Genomic DNA, 17,628 nt, shown 5'->3' with positions numbered 1-17,628 from the left:
AGCCTCCAAAATGACCTTGATCAAATATTCTAGTCAGGAGTTGAGAGATCTTGACCACCCATCTTGGAAATATCTAGCAATACCAGAAGCTATAACAACAAGTGGGGTACAAAGGAGTTTATGTCCTAATACATTTGTTCCCCTAGTGAAACATGTAACTCCAACTCCACAAAAACCTCCAAATCACTAAAAGCACTTTATTTTAACGCTCGTTCCATTCCCAAACATGCTGTTGAAATTTGGAGTCTCACCTGACATCTGTTTTATCACGGAAACGTGGTTGCATGAGCATGCCTCTTCAGATGTTGTTATTGCTTTTCCTCCACAATATAACATAACAAGAGTAGATAGGGAATTGCACAGAGGTGGTGGCATGTTTATAGCTACTACCTCAGATGTGAATATCAACTCTTTAGAAATTATATGTACGAATAAAATGGAACTGTGTGTTTTTAAAATGGAAGGTTTGTTAGGTGGAACATGGAGAGGAGCTTTAGTATATAGACCTCCTGGCCCCAAAAATGAGTTCCCACATAAGCTGCTAGAGATAATTGCTCCACATGTATTAGCTTTAGATTACTTTCTCTTGTTAGGAGATTTTAATTACCATGTGGAACTATAACACGATTCTGATACAGAACAGCTAATTTCTAGCATCAGCACCTTGGAACTAGTCCAATTGGTGATTGGGCCCACACATATTGCTGGCCACACGCTTGACTTATTACTAACCAATTCTAATAAGGTTAAGGTTGAGCCTCCACTGCCATTACTATGGCGGATCATAGCTTATTAAAATTTGGTATTCTCAACCATACCATCAATTCGGTCTCCAGGAAGAACTTAGTTTGGCGAAGATCCTGGCGTAAAGTCACTTTACCTCTTTTTTCTACCTACTTCAGTGTGACTCAACCCAGTTTAAATGATACTATCGATCAAAGAGCAATTTTTTTTAGAAAAACAGTAACTGGTGCATTGGATAAAATTGCCCCTCTCACTAGAGTTAAAGTTGAAACTCGAGCTGCTCCTTGGTTCACCAGTCAATTAAAGTTAGCAAAGCTCTCTTGTAGGACGGCGGAATGGAAATGGAGGAAAACTAAAGATTCTACTGACCGCGTAGCATATAAAGATGTTCACCATAAATATATGGAAAGAATTAGACAGACAAAAAAATTATTTCTCCTGAATCGTATTGAGAAGGCAGCAAACTCAAACAAAGAGCATTATCAAATCTTAAAAGAATTCTCTACTCCATCCGTCCAGTTACAAACCTCTATTTCTCAGGATTGGATAGACTCCCTTTCCAAATTTTTGGATGATAAGATCATAGCAATCTACAATTCCTTTCCCCCGCAAAACATTATTAATGTTTCAGGGAATCTCTCATTAACCGCCTTTGATCCTCCTCACATTATGGAAGAATTTACTCAGTGTAGTCTTGAAGAAGTGACTAAAGCCATCATAAAAATAAAATCAGGTTTTCCTACTGATCCTTTGCCACCAAGAATCCTTCCAATCATAGCTCCAGCTTTGTTAGACAGTCTCACCGACTTATTTAATAAGTCACTGTCAAAATCGGAAGTTCCTAAAATATGGAAAACTGCTAGAGTTAGGCCCATATTAAAAAAATCCACTGCAGACCCTAAACTTCTTTCTAATTATCGCCCAATATCATTTCTCCCTCATTTTGGTAAGATGCTTGAGTCATTGGGCAACAAACAGCTCGTAGACCATTTGGATAGCTATGGACTGCTAGACTCCTCACAATCGGGTTTCAGGGCAGCCCATTGTACCGAAATAGCTCTGCTGGAAGTAACGGATAACATCAGACGGGCACTGGACAGAGGACAGTCTTCCATCCCTGTTTTGTTGGCTCTATCAGCAGCGTTTGACACCATCTCCCACAGCATTCTTGAACGTCGGCTTTGGGAGATTGGTGTCAGGGGAAAGGCTTTATAGTGGCTCAAAAATTATCTTACTGATCGTACTACTATTGTACAGTTAGGAGATACCATCTCGTGTAGTAGGTCAGTCAGGATGGGAGTACCTCAGGGCTCTATTTTGGGCCCGACACTGTTTAATCTTTATGTGACCCCTCTGGCCAAAGTGATTAGATCCTATGGCTTTGATGTTGTGTCGTATGCTGACGACACTCAGATTCTGATCACTATTGGTCCGGATCCAATGGAAACTAAGCTCCGTTTTAAGAACTGTATGTCTCACATTGATAACTGGATGTGTACCAATCATCTGCAGTTAAATGGAGGAAAGACAGAGATAGTGCTTTATGGTAGGGCTCATGAGCTCTGGACACATGACTAGTGACCTTCTAATCTTGGCCCTTGTCCTACTCCAACATCAATGGTGCATAATCTTGGTTTTCAAATGGACAATAAATTGTCCATGAAAGACCATATTAATAAGACAGTGAGCTCCTGTTTTGGTATCATGCGTAATTTGCGCAAAGTTTTTTAATGGATTCCGATGGAGGCAATAAAACCCCTAGTCCAGGGACTGATTGTAAGCCGTATGGACTATGGCAATGCCTTGCTTGCAGCCACAAATGAGAATCTTCTCTCAAGGATGCAGGTCTTGCAGAACACCGCAGCGAGGTTGGTACTTAATCTTCCACCAAGATCTCCTTCGGTACCTAGTTTGAAACTTCTGCATTGGCTGCCCGTAAGGAAGCGAATACGGTTTAAGATTCTTTACTTAACGCACAAGAATATGTATGTAAAAGGTCCCGGTTTCTGGGCCAAAAAGTTAAACTGGTATCTACCTGGTGGAACTTTGAGATCCAGTAAAAAAGCACTTCTCGTATCTCCTAGAATTCGGACCACCACAAATGGAGGCAGATCTTTTTCCTTCCTTGCCCGCTCGTTCTGGAACAAATTGCCCCTTCATTTACGCACTACAGTTGATCACTGCTTTCGTAGGAAGTTGAAGACATGGCTGTTTGACATCTAACTGCACCAAATCTATCTCATCTCAGAGTTATCCACCAGCGCCATGAGACTTTTGTAGTGATATGTGCGCTTAATAAATATCCCATGAATTGATTTGATACTTTATGGCCATCTATCAGGAATGCACCGATGTAGCTATTGCCCCATCACCCAGATGTGGATTGGAGACCGGTCGACAGGCACAAAAGAACCACTAGCACAGAAATTCCCACTTTCCCAAAGTAGCATTTCCATGTTAATAATGTTGAATCCACTCGCACTAATGCATCAATATCAATACTGACACTCTTCTGCACGCAGTAAATACAGCTCAATAGCTTTTTCTTAGATCCCTCATATCGATCAATGAGAGAAGCCAGCCTTACCACCCAGTGCCATTCACTACTAGTGCAAGTAGCCCACACACGCACATGCCTTACCTATTCCTGACACCACACCCTGCCCCCAGGAACTAGTCCGATGTAGCAAGATACATGCAGAACTTTGTCAAGCAGCTTTTTAAATGCCAAGCTAAGTAACATTAACCTGCCACACGGGAGCCGCCAGGACAAACCTGTGGCACCTTCGAAGAGCTACTTCCGTGGGTGGCATAACCAGTGCTGCAGCCCATGGAGGAGCATTTGAGTTGCATGCCCTAGGTATATGTCTTACCCCTAGTCAAGCAACTTACAACTATCTCAAATCTGCCAATGATGTACACCAATCACCAGTATGTATATGACAAGCACAGCGCTTTGGCACTGCCTAGCAGAGTCAGAGCCCTCAAAGTCTTACGCCAGCAAAGCAAGGTTCAAACAGGAGGTCAGTGGCCAGCAAGTCAGGGGGGACCACGGCAAAAGATGCCAGATCTAACACCATTTGATTAATAGATTTTTGCTTTTTTTCACTTTACATCTTCAAGAAAGTAATGTACACAGTTCTATTCTATAAACATTTTATTAAAATTCTTCTAAAACACAGTTTTTACATCTTTAACAGTTGAACTGATTTCCTCTATTCATTTGGTTCTGTGTATAGTGTGACATCACCAAGGAGGATAGCTCTTGACCCAGTCAGTCACATGTTAGGCAGAAGAGCATGGCGAGAGATCACGCATCTCTCAGATGTTGAACACACCCCCTTTGAAAGGTGTTTTTAGCCACAGAAAGCATGAAGGCTCTGGGAGTTAGTAACGATGTTGACTGTCTTAAATGTAATTTGGCTGGATGAAAACCTAAGACAGCCATTAGGTACTGGCAATAAATATGTTGTTTTCCGTTTATTTTCAGGCTTCAGTTGGAGGAGCTTCGTTTGAAACAGGAACAACGGGAAAATCCCAGTGGAAAGAAGAAAAAGGAGAGCAAAGAGTTACTTCAGGGAGAGTCTGCAGGGGAAAGAACCATGCCCCGCCGCCCAGTTGTTAAGAAGCCTCTACCACTACCTCGAATGATATTCAGTAATGCCAGGAGCCCAGAAACAAAGGTATGGACAATGATTGTACTAAACGCTGCGACTTGTGCATCAGGACACAGTTAGGAATTGTATATATTATAAAAAAGGGTTCTCGGGATTGCTGCTTCTTGATACCTTTACAATAAGCACTTTGGAATGCTTGGAGCTCGATTGATGACGTTCGCATAAAAGGATAGTGAGTAATGGCTGGCATGCATCCTCTGCCTCAATATTCACGTTTTCTCATTCGGTTTGCAAAGGTATAACATTGAATTGAGGTTTACAAAGCCGTGGTCTTGTCCTGTATGCAAAACATTATAACGGTTCAAATATGGAGCAGGTGGAATGTGCATAGAGGAAACGTATGTACCCCAACTGGAAACGTATGTACCCCAACTGGAAACGTATGTACCCCAACTGTCCCCGGAGGGTAAGACATCACAAAGAGAACCCGGCAAGAGGCTGGAGTGAAATATCTGACAAACGTGATCCTACTTGTTGATGGGAAAAAATGCCTGATGTCTGATGAAAAATGGCTCACGAAGTTGTTGTTGCAAATATTGGGTGTTATTTCAATAATAAAAAGAGTTGTGTTTTTTTAAAACGGAAAGGTTAAACGCACCCATATTGTTGAAGAACTTTTGTAAAATCATATGTAACAAGATTTGAAAACAGGAAAACTTGCATAAAGGATTTAAAGAAAAAAAGGCAAAATGAGGCCTTTGGTGCCCCACTGAAGGTGGGATGCCTTGTACCTTTGAAAGGTCTCAATTCCATGACGTTAACTGTGCTTATGACATTATCCGCTAGATCTAGCAAGGAGTGTTCGTTTCATCATGTTTTTTGTTTAATATGATTTGTGTAATTATTGAGAACAATAGCTTTTAAGTTTTTGTTTCCTTGTTCCCATACCCTGTTTGCATGCCCAATTCTTATTAGTATTTTACCTACTTTTACATTTCTTTATTTACTGTAAATATTGAGTGATTCCTTGCCCATCTGTACCTTGGATTAGAAACATAGAAACATGCTGTCACTACAGTACAGTTCACTATATCTTTAGTCAGCTGCTTCTTTGCACTATGACAGTTGTCATTTGGAAAGGTAGCTTCACTCAATGTCTTAAGTGTTTACTTGACCACTTATTAGGCAATTTAATAATCTAAAATGCATAGGTTTATTACAAAGCAATTCTGTAATGCTTCATCTTTGGTAGATGCGTTTATGTATGGAAGTCGTATTAAAAACACAAAATAAACAAAACCACAGCCCTGCATATTCTCCCTTGGGATATGGATTTTCTTCCTTTTTTGTCACACCTTCCACATGTGTAAGAGGACCTAAAGGATAACTTGATAGATGGTTAATGTAAAGCTCCAAGAGAAAATAGCAACTCATTCATTCACTGTGAGGTCATTAGAGATGTCTTAAAATGCAAATATTCCTCTGAACAATGTAAAGAAATTCGTATTTGTCTGAAAGATATTGGGCATGTGACAACTTTCTACTATCATTATAAAAAACATTATTAATAGGTGGTATTCGTTCAAATAATTTAATAACTCACAGTTCATTTAAGGTTTCAATGTCAGTACTGACATGAGAAGGTCAGCTTTCAGCAGTGAAAAGTAGAACATACAAGCACAATGTAGTTCTGAGATCTAAAAGAAAATCAAACACTTGTATGCTGACTTGCATTCTGCTCTGTCAGAAATCCCAGTTAGGCATTCATCACAAGTGAATTCAGTGAGTTTAAGCACAAATCGGGTAAGGTCAGGACGCCAGTGAAAGCAGAAAGCCTCAGTTAGTTGAAAATATGGTGAAAGCTACATTCTTTGAAAACCAAAAAACAGTTTTGTGATAAAAGAGAAGATAGAGACTAAAGCCCAAAAACGGTCTGATGCAACCTACTTTGTCAGAGTTCAAGCTCAAAGCCATGATGTGTGATATGTTGTCACTGATTCTTATAGAAAGCTTTCATAAAGACTAGGCCTACATTACTTACTGACAATGCAGAGACAACCATTTCTGTGAGAAATTGGTTTGTTGATTGAGTGGGGTGGAATCCTTTCTCAAGCAACAGTCACAATCCATTAAAGTCACAAAATGAGTCTGTTCTTAGCCCTCTGGTAGGTTGGCACAAAAGCAGTCAGGCTAATCTTAGAGGTACTGTGGAAAGTATTTATGTATTACGCAAACAGTAATAAAGTGAAAACACAGCACTAAAACAATCCCAAACCAATTTAGAAAAGTAGAGTAAAATTTAATAAATTATTTGACACCAAAATGACAAAAATTCAATTAGTAGAACAGGCGATTTGCAGTTTTAAACAGTTAGGTAAAAATAGTACTTAAAAGCATAAAGTACCAACTATGGTTATCTGTTCGCGCTGGACCGGGGCAAAGTCACAAGTTGAGGCCGCCCATGGAGCATGGGCCTGATACAGGGGCAAAGTTAGTACAGCTGAGGAATGTACCTCAAATCCTGCCAGTCCCAAGGAGGGATGTGAGATATGTGTCAAGAATGCGAATTGCTTCAATGCTGCGTCCCGCTGCGTCAGTTCAGAAAAGCTACAAGGTCTGCATTGAGGATGCACTGAGGAGTGACAATTCTGATGAGCTGTAGGGCTGCCATGCGGGCTTGTGTTGAGGATGTGTCACGCTGCATCGTTTCCAATGAGGAGCTGCGTCGGGTTGCATCACGATGCATCAGTTCTGATTAGACCACAGCTAGTATGGCAGAGCACCTTTAGCCCTACTGCCAAGGATCCAGGACTGGACAGGCACCACTTGGAGGGGTTAGGACTCGCAGCAGGCAGATTTCAGGTGCAAGATTCGAAATAAGTGGAGCCTTTTCTGACCCTGATGCTCTGATCAGGAGGTCAAATAACTAGCCCTCAGAGTCATTCTGGTGGTCCTGGGTTCAAAATGCAGATCTAATCCTTCCCACACAGGCAGCAGGGCAACAGGGCAGTAGGGCAGTCCTTCTGAGTATTCCACAGGTCCAGAGGTGCTCTGAAGAGTGGGTCTAAGGGTACTATTTTTATACCTGGTGCCGCCTTTGAAGTAGGAGACATTTATAGAAATTCCCTTTAAAACGTTATTGGAATTTCCTGCTTCCCTGCCCAAGCTCCAGCCTGGCTGCCGGCACAATGGGTCAGTGGAAAATCCTTTGTGTGAAGGGAGGGCACAGCCCATTTATTTTAAAGTGGGGCTGTGCTCAGTTCACCCCCCACCTCCCTATCCTGCCAGTGATGGCACAGCCAGTCCCTCTATAGTGTGGCCATCTGGGAGGAATATACAAAGTCCCTGTCATGCGTCCCAGGAACAGGCTGCAGGCACCAAATACGACAGGGAAATCCAAGTTTCTAAAGGTGGCATTTTCAAAATGATAATTTAAAATCATACTTTATCTTTAAAGAGAGTTTTTAACCCAATTTCTCAGACACCAATTATGACTTTCCTACCTGTTCCCAATCATAAGTTAGCACTAATTAAATGTAGTGGCAGCTCCTCCGCTAAGGCAGGGGAACATCTGCTTTGCAGCAGTGTAAATAAAGGAAAACTAAAATGATAATAACATTTTATTTTTTCCTGCTGCTGCAGTTTCGCATCGCAGGGTGGGGCTTGCCTGTAATCACAGCCAGCAGGGGGAGGAGTGGTATGTGAACTTCAGTGCGCATGAATGTTTGGTTGGCGGTCTTGCGCCAGCCAAACAGTCATGCGCACTTTGCATGTTCTCCACCCAGGCTGCATTATAGCCTGTGTAGAGAACATGCCCAGTCCCCATCTAAGCACCGTACCACGGCGCTCAGACGAATCACAGCGCTGCATTGCAGCATTGTAATCGGTTTAAGGGAGCCTGGGTGCTTCCTGGGGGCTCTGTTCCTGTCCCTGGAGAGACAACGGTATAGAGACGCAGAGAGACGCGGCGAGGAGGTAAGCTCATTTCTTTTTATTTACCCCCTCTCCCCCGCCCTCCCGCCCCAATCCGTGCCTGCCGCCACTGATTACATGTAACAAAGTAACCCAATAATAGCCTATGGGAGAAGTAGGCTTCACAGTAGTGGAAAACAATTTTTAGGAGTTTTTCACTACCAGAGCATGTAAAACCTAAAAGTACACGTCCAACCTTTTAATTACAATGCACCCTGCCCTATGGGCTACATAGGGCCTACCTTAGGGATGACATATATCTTATAAAAGGGGAGTTTAACGCTTGGCAAGGGAGTTATTTGCCAAGTCAAATTGGCAGTCGTAAGACTGCACACAGGCTGCAATGGCAGATCTGGGGCATGTTTTACAGGGCTGCTTAAGTGGGTAGCACAATAAGAGCTGCCGGTCCACTAATAGCATTTAGGTTACAGGCCCTGGGTATATGGTATACCACTTTACTAGGGACGTATTAGTAAATTAAATATCTCAATCCGGTGCAAACCAATTCTACCATGTTTTAGGAGGTAAACACTTTAGCACTGGCTAGCAGTGATAAAGTGCACAGAGTCTCAAGGCCAGCAAAAACAAATTCAGAACAATAGGAGGCTGAAAGCAAAAAGTTTGGAGGAAGACCACCCTAAGGCTGACAGTTCTAACAATTTTCTAATCTTGTGATGAGAGAAATTAAATTTCGTGAAGGAATCTTAACATGGATCCATATTTTATATTCACGTCCCACTGCATGAGTTAAGACAAGCAGGGTGATCTCAGAATCACTACTAATACAAAGAGGGACAAGACAAGGCTTTCTTTTCTCACCAGTCCTAGTCATTTTAGCAATGGAGCCATTAGCAAACCATGATCACAGTGAGGGAGTACAACATGATCTGATAGTCTGAGGGCAAGTGAACATTATCTCAATAATACAGATCGCATCCTGTTATATATCCAGGGCATATGGCCGGGCTCCTAGTGGTATTATGTAGCCTTGAATAATTCAGCAGTTTCATGACTAAAATTGAACTCTAACGAGTCCTGACAGATGCTGTTCACAGGCTGTTTAGTTTAAAAATATACATAGCTTGTTATTACTCTGAAATCTTTCAATATTTGGGTGTCAGTGTGTACAGATAACCAACAGACACAGTGGTGGGAAATCTGACCCAAACACTGTCATCCCACAGAGTATCACTAGACCTTTGGATGAGATTAACCATTTCTACACTAGGGCATGTCACACTGTACATTTCTTCTCTTTCCTTGTATGATATATTGCTTTGCTTCTTCAACAGCTTAAACACCAAATGTATAAAACTGATGTTGGGATTTGGCAGATGTAGAAACACTCTGACTTAATTATACTTATCAATGGACAAGGCAGTCCTGGGGATACCCGACTGTTGAGACCTCCTTAGCAGCAAGGCTCTAACAGGTGGCGGCCTGGGTGTCTTGCTCCGCCTTTCAGATAAAACAGAATTTCCCACACGGTGGCTCAATCCACGGCGAAGCAGGAGACATAACACAAAACAAACAACACCTTTAGAAAAGGGTTTTATTTTACCAAATGCAAATACTCTCTTTTTAGAATAAGGCTTGAAGTTTTATTTTACACAATGCTCTCTAACAGAAAGGCTTTCCCAGATGCCAAATGCAGAACATTCAAATACACAAAGCAATATATATATATATGTTTATATGCAAGCAATAATAACACACTTGGTAAATGCAACAGTTAAATGCATGAATAATACCATGAATAAACAAGCAGCAAATAATATGAAATAAGACTCAAGCAAATATAATGGGACGTCCTGCAAGAGATCAGAAAGATATATATACATTAGATACATCAAATGATTACTTTGGCTGTGCACCTCACTCAGTCACACATCACAAAGAAAACACCTCAAATGATCAAAGCCACTGGCCACACATCATAATGGCAATAATCAAAACTCAAGCACATCAAATGATCAAATCTACTGGCCACAAATCACAATGGCAATAATCAAAGCTCAAACACCTCAAATGACCACAGCCACTGGACCCACGCATCACAATGGCACTAGTCAAAACTCAACACTTCACCTAGTGCAAACACTGCATCTAAGCCCACTCCTGACGGGGGGATTAACAGCTGTGGTTAAGGGCCTCAGCAACCAGGGTTCCGCTGTACCGAAGTAGACGCGTCTTTCCCCATTCAGATTCCAAAATCCCGGTTTCAAAGTCAACAACCCTCAGCTTTATAATCTCAAAAACACACTAGAAAATTCGAGGATCCTTCCCCCCGCGCCAAAGGAATCTTACCAGGACTGGCCAGCTTCCAAGCAAGCATTCTATGGCAGGAAGGAGTTCCCACATTCCCTCTCCAATTTCACATGTTCCGGCCTTTATCTTGATGAAGCTCACGAAAGCCTTCCAGGATACAATAAACAATCTCTCACAAAAACAATCCTCGAACGTGATTTACCCAAACAATTTGCAAGCGTGGCTGTGCACGCAGATAAAGCTCAAGCCAGGCAGAGTCTGAATTCAAGATGCCATGAGGCCATGTCAAAGCCAATAGTAAGAACTTCATAATACTTATCAATGTACAACACAATGCACATATGTGCACCACTGCTTATAGCATCACATACTTCATCTCTTAATGTACAACACAGTGCACATTTGTGCACCACTGCTCACAACTCTGCACTTCGAGACCAAAAGGTACATTCCACACCTCACTCTCTCTCTCATGCCTACTACGTGACAGCTTCCACTGAAAGACTGAAACCTTTAAGAGATGCAAGGCATATGCAGGATGTTGTACATTCAGGCTAGGATAAAATAACACACCAAAGTCAATTAAAATAATGGTAGTCAAAGGTCATCACAGGGTGTCAGACCACAAGAGTGCCTCTAGCACTACACTGGCTGGATGCAGTGGGGTACTTAGAGGATGCATCTATAAAAGTGTCAATAGCAGCAGCAGCTACTCCGCTGTGGCAGAGGAGCATTTCCCCCCCGCTAGTTTACATTTATTGTTGTGCCTTATTTCATGAATGTTGCTGTGGTTAAAGATGTCAAAAAATCTACAGGATTGTTAGCCAAAGTCAACACACTCCATTAAAGTTCCAATGGAAAGCAACAATTCAGCTCTGTCTAAGGGGGGTAAAATAGCATGACGCCAGATCTTCAGCTGATTGAGAAACCAGTCAATTCAAATCAGTGGCAGAGAGCTTGAGTCTTAAGTTAGGTCCTGCATTGCTCACATCAAGTCATGAAACAGGCAGAGGTAAACCTGAGCAAATTTAAGAAAAGGCCAATGTGTGTGTTCCCAGCCTGACAAACGGAACCAACCAAGTCCAGTAATGACGTCTCCACCGAGTTTTGGTTTCTTCTCCACGATTTCTTTTCCAGTACCTCTGTTGTTGTTTGTTGGACTAGAAACTCCCTGTGCAGATAGAATTAATACACAACAATTACTTTTCTAATCCAGAAAGCATAATGGGGCAGAAGTACTCAGTACTGGGGACTCTCCTGTCCAGGTGTATAATGAGCGCACAGAACTTCCACCCTCGAGGTGCTGTCTGCTCAGATGGTGCTACACGTCAATATGGAGGGGGTGGAAGACACGGTACTGACGACATCATATAATAACTCAATGGTAATTAAATGCACCATTTTGGTTCTTGCATGTTTTATCCTACGGAAGTTACTTCACAATGGGCTCTGTATGTTAGATTGCCTCACATTGTGGCAATGTTTGTTGCCCTCCACATATCACCCATTCCAAAATATTGCAAGAAACTCTCAACGTTACTCGCAGTGCCATGCTGCACATCATGCTCCAAAATACAAGAGAGTCACCCTTATGTAGAAAAAGGGGCAGGGTAGTGTAAAACAAGAACAGCACATGATTCCCCTTTTTCTCCTTATTGTAAGTGTTTATAGACTTCAAATAGTAAAGGCAATAAAAAATTAAAATTATTTTGGGGAGATCATTAAAAAAATTAAATGGACATCATCCTATACATGTTATACAAATAATGATTGTATTACAGAGTCTTTCAATAAATATCATAAACCTTGTATATATATCAATCCTTTTTATGCTTTTATTATGAATTTTTTTCTCTGGGTTTTATGAAGAATCCACAAATAATTTAAATAAAAAGTTAAGTACAATGTGATTATTATGGTGCATCTTGAATGAATATCCTTCTTATAAGACCACCATCACATCTGATACATTAATATCAAAATTCAATCTATATTCTTATTAGCAATTAAAAATAAAGAAATATACAATTAATATTAGAAATAAAAAAATTCTAAAAATGTCGACACAGCCTTTCGATGAACAATGAAATACTATTTTCTTCCACCTTCGCCAGGACAAACATTGTAAAAAGTTTCTTTCTAGAAACCGGAGAAGGACAGAAAATGCATACTGATTATTACAGCTCATAATACGTGAAACCATACAGTAATTGTTCTACGGTCTATTCATGTCCATTTAACTTTTTTTTTTTTTATTTAAAAAAAAAAGTTTTTAGTTACAGAAAATTTCCAAATATTGTGTCCTACCAAATAGTTGATTATATCTTATAAATGCATCTCTTAAATAGGGCTTTACCTATGTTTAGGTTAAAAAAATATTTATAAAATTCAATTTAATATTCACTGACCTCGCTGCATTGTTTGTTTGGTGACACAGCTATGACTGGGGAGGACATCAGTAACCAGGGAGCACAAAGCCCCAGGAGGTTGTCCTGTCAATCTCCCTCACTTGAAGCTGCTACAGTGCTATAAAGTGTGGCCATCTTTGCGAGTCATTGGCCAGAAGAGGCTGGGCCACCCCCCTTTCGTATTGAAGACAGTCATTCCATATTTGTAGAAAGGCCTACACATAATCTATAGTGTACACAGGTAAGATGAGGGAAAAGGAAAATGGCTCTTGCCTCGAGCACGGCAAGAATTAATAAACCCTCCCAGCCCATGATCACAACCTATGTTCTGTAATGAGGCCTTTAACGTCAGAAATAGAACAGGTTGAGGAAAGGATTGTGGCAGTTCATAAATGGTCCTGAAACTATCCCTTGAACCAACTGTGATTATGGAAAAGGGTGAAAGACAGAAAGGATACCCTGTGGTAAATGTGCACATACGCCCGCAGCAGGTTGTTCTTTCTCCTCCTTTACCATCTACCCCGCCTGCAAGACCCAACCCAGACCCACATTTGGAGAACAACATTGAGTGTCAAAACTGGATGGATGCCCCGCTATCTCCTAGTCCCCCTCCGCAAAAAACTAGAAATGTTAAACCTAAAATCAAACCACTAGCTGGACAAAGCATTCTAGAACTGCCGTAGATGGGCCCAAAAGCAACATGGGAAACACCGCTTTAATTGCTCCAACACAAAACTCTGTTTATGGGACTTGATTTCATGGAGTAGTTTTTTAAAAAAATGGAGGCTTTATTAAACAACTTTCGTATGAGATTGGAAGGGAAGTTTTCACAGCTGTTTAAAGGCGAACTGGAAGTGGCAGTAGGGAACCTTGGCTCGGACCTGGGTGTAGTTCCACCCTTAATACAGGTTGTAGAGACACTCGCTCAATGTAGGGGTCTCTTAATACAAAAAACAGGAAATCAAATGACAAGTAATTCACCCGGTGGTGAGACTCAACAATCAACCTCCGTTGGGAAACAAGAATGTATGGAGCTAACCCAAGCGGGAAATAAAAACCGCCCAAAAGGCATCCTTACGTCCTGTCAAATCCTGGAGGAGGACTCTGTTAGTAATCCCAGACTAAGCGTTATAGACCAAGTAAGCGATCTTACACTATGCATGTATGAGGGAAACCTTCAGTTGCCCCCGAAGTGTACCTCATATGTGCTAAAATTAGAAAATGTTTCACCACTCCTCCATGTGAAGGCACTGAGGAAATCATGCGTAAGACTACACATTGGTTGTCCATAAAATCCAGGCATCAGGGCAATTCAAATAACCAAATCCTACATGCACGAAAGGTAAACTGGGTGGGCCACTCAAGGAAAACACCCAAGGATGATTGTATTGTGGTCAACTTCAAGGGCCCCGGTCTTGTTAAAATTTTGGTACAACATTTGAATTACGAATTACTTAACAAGACACCGGGAGGGTCCCCGTGTCTTTCTACCTTTGGGCTTTTTCTATAAAACAGCTTTTGCACTGCATTTGTCTGATATACCAGTCTCAAATCGCTTTAAACTTTCAACCGACCTTGATACCAATGACTGACTTTGTGTGCCTGAAGAGTCAAAACTATGAGGAAATGGATTGTAGGTCATGCCGGACTTTTCTCTGTCATTATGGCTGAGCCTTCATCATTTACATTATGTCCTACTTTTCCAGACGTAAATGTTATAACTAAAGCGTGTTATGGGGAACTCTCTCTGGTTCAATGGAATATAGCATGGCAAAGGCAGAGCTAAGAAACCCGGACTGGTTGAGATTTGTAACTGCCCATGACATCATATGTGTCCAGGAGATGTGGATGATGGACCCTTTTTATTTAGACAGATATAATGTGTTTTTCCAACCTGCTATTGCGGCAGTAGCTGGCAGAGCGAAGGGAGATATTGCAACCTTTGTTTCTATGAAGCTCTCCTCATTTAAATATTCTCATAATTGGTCTTCCGCATATTTTTTGGTCATCCTAATATCGTGCCCTGGAGAACCGTACCTTTTGTTGACAACAATGTGTTTAACCATCATTAGAATGATATAATTGACGAGTTTGTTGATTTCTTGAACATTTTAATCTCTTCCTGAATTAAAAGACTACAATAATGTGGCAGGAGATTTTTATTTTCCCCTTTGCCAGGCTGAAGATAGCCGTCGATGTGGTTTTATGGATGGTGCATTTAACAAGGCTCATTTTAAGCATACAAGACTGGGGGATGCCATGGAATCTTTATTAGCCAGATATGATTTAGTTTTCACCCATGATATTCATAGTGGATCTAGTCAGTCGACCCTTACCTACCTTTAATGACAATTACCAAGGAAGTACTATTAATTTTATAGTGATTTCGGCAGAAGCCATGCATCTTATTTTTGAATTTGCGATTGTCCCTAATTATATGGGTGATCGTAAACCACTAGTTCTTTAATTAAAAACCCATTTAGTAAGAGTGAGGGCAACGACTAGTCATAAAACGAGAATCAAGGATTGCGCATTGAGTCGTACAAAATGAAGCCTTTAGATTGGAATCACAGGATAATTAAAGGAAACATGAAGAGAATATGAGCTCTTATATGAAGCCATCTCAAATGAACTAATATCACATAGCTCCAAGTCAGTGAACCCTATACATTGTTGGTTTAACAAAGCATGCTCTACTGCCCACAAAAAATTAAAAAGTGCCTTTAAATCAACCCCATGATCACAAACTAATATTATAGATGCCAGGTTACAATACAAGAATACCCTGCAGGAATGGAAGAACAAGATTAAAGACAATGCCAGGGAGAACCTATATCAGACTGGTGTCCTAAAAGATACTCACAAATCTTGACAAGTGATAAACTACCCTTTTTTCTCTGATTATGTAGGCACAAAATGGATTCTATGATTTCGGAGGCTGAATGTGTGAACCATTTTAGGAAAGTTTTCAGGTGATTCACAGCGGTACATCTGGGTGTGAGACTCGTACTGGGTCTTTGGACATCGTTCTCACCCTACGGATATTCTTTTCTCCTGTTCTTTTAAATGAAGTACTCACAGCCATTAACTGATCCTCCCCTGGGAAAGTCCCAGGTCGTGATGGGGTACAAGTAGATTTTTTTAAATAAAACATTTCTATCTGGGACCACGTTAATACACATGTTCTCCAGGCAGCAGTTTTGAGTGCCATCCCCAAATCTTGGAGATTGGCCATCTTGGTTCCTATCTTTAAGAAAGGTGACAAATTGTCTTAGCCATGCTATAGGCCAATAAAAATCTTGGAGCGGGTACATTTTGTCCCGACTAGGGACTTGGCTGGAGGAAAATAATGTTTTATCAAGCATACTATACGGCTTTAGGCCGGGTATAGGCACGGATGAGCAGGCCTTAAATTTGCATTCAATAATCAGCAAATACATGTCAGCCAAAAGGGGGTGCTACACATGGCTATTATTGATTTATCTAGTGTTCTCGACCTGGTCAACCAAGAGGAATTATGGGAAATCATACAGGCTATGGTTGTGGATGCTGGTCTTCTCAATATGATAAGGCGCTTACACCAGGATTTGAAGGTTTCTATTCGCTATGGCACTCAAGGAGAAATATCGTCATATATCGATTCCCTCTAGAGAGGACAGACAAGGCTGCATCTTGCCCCCTTCCTCTTCCTATTATACATTAATGAAATTTCACAACATTAAATTAATTTAGGAAGGGTTTTGCCAAAAATGGCCTCTCACAATATTTTGATTCTATTGTACGCAGCCGAAGCGGTGCTGATGGCCCGAATAGCTAATGGCCTTCAGCGCTTATTAGATTTTCTTCTTGAGTTCCTGGGGGGTTTAGACTTAAAAGTGAATTACTCAAAATCCTACATAATGATATGTGGTCCCGCTAGCACAAAAACAAAGCAGTTTAATATGGGTGGACATTATCTTGATAACGTCAGATTTTTCAACTTCTTGGGGGTAGCTTTCAGTTTCTACTTTTTTTGGAAATCCCTGCTGCAGGCAAAAACTCAACAAATTATTAGGAATATTGAAGGAATCTTCCGTTTCACCCAAAAACTAAACCACAAACCAGTAGCGGAACTTATAACACTGTACAAATCAAAATGTTTTTCGAGTGCCAAGTATGGTACAGGTGTGTGGGGTTTTTGTATAACTGAGATGTTACAACGTACTGAAAACATTTTCACAAGTAGGTTGTTGGCTGTGCCAAAAAACTCCACAAATGTCATCTGCCACTAAGAATTAGGCCTGCAATACCTGGAGGATATTATTGGAGTGGGCCCCGTTCATCTTTGGATTAAATGCTGGGTGACACCGGAAGCAGTCCTGGCAAGGTCAGGTATCCATATTTGTTTAGATTTAGACAATGTAGGAAAGTTACCATGGCTTTGTTATGTCAAACAGATTTTCCACCCACTAGGCCTAGGAGAAATACATTTTGATGCACAAAATCCCGGTACCGATGCAAAAATGATAGTGAGACAACGCTTTCATGAGGCCAAGATGGCCGAGAGACTAGTACGTATATAGAAAATGCAGTCCGAAGAAGCTTATCTACAAGTGCCTTCTGTTAGCACCACTGAACCC

The 17,628-nt window shown here is 41.1% G+C and overlaps 1 protein-coding gene across 1 annotated transcript in view; it reads left to right on the top strand.

Annotated features, from left to right (window-relative positions):
- Window positions 1-17,628, top strand: part of TTLL13 (tubulin tyrosine ligase like 13) — a 433,768-nt gene that overhangs the window by 272,628 nt on the left and 143,512 nt on the right. The window contains 1 exon segment of the mRNA XM_085644394.1: window positions 4,235-4,427. Within this exon segment, the coding sequence (XP_085500520.1) occupies window positions 4,235-4,427 (193 nt within the window).

This window comes from Triturus cristatus, chromosome 3_1, assembly GCF_964204655.1.
Source record: "Triturus cristatus chromosome 3_1, aTriCri1.1, whole genome shotgun sequence".
In the NCBI taxonomy this organism is placed as follows: domain Eukaryota; kingdom Metazoa; phylum Chordata; class Amphibia; order Caudata; family Salamandridae; genus Triturus; species Triturus cristatus.
This window is presented reverse-complemented; position numbering and strand designations above follow the sequence as displayed.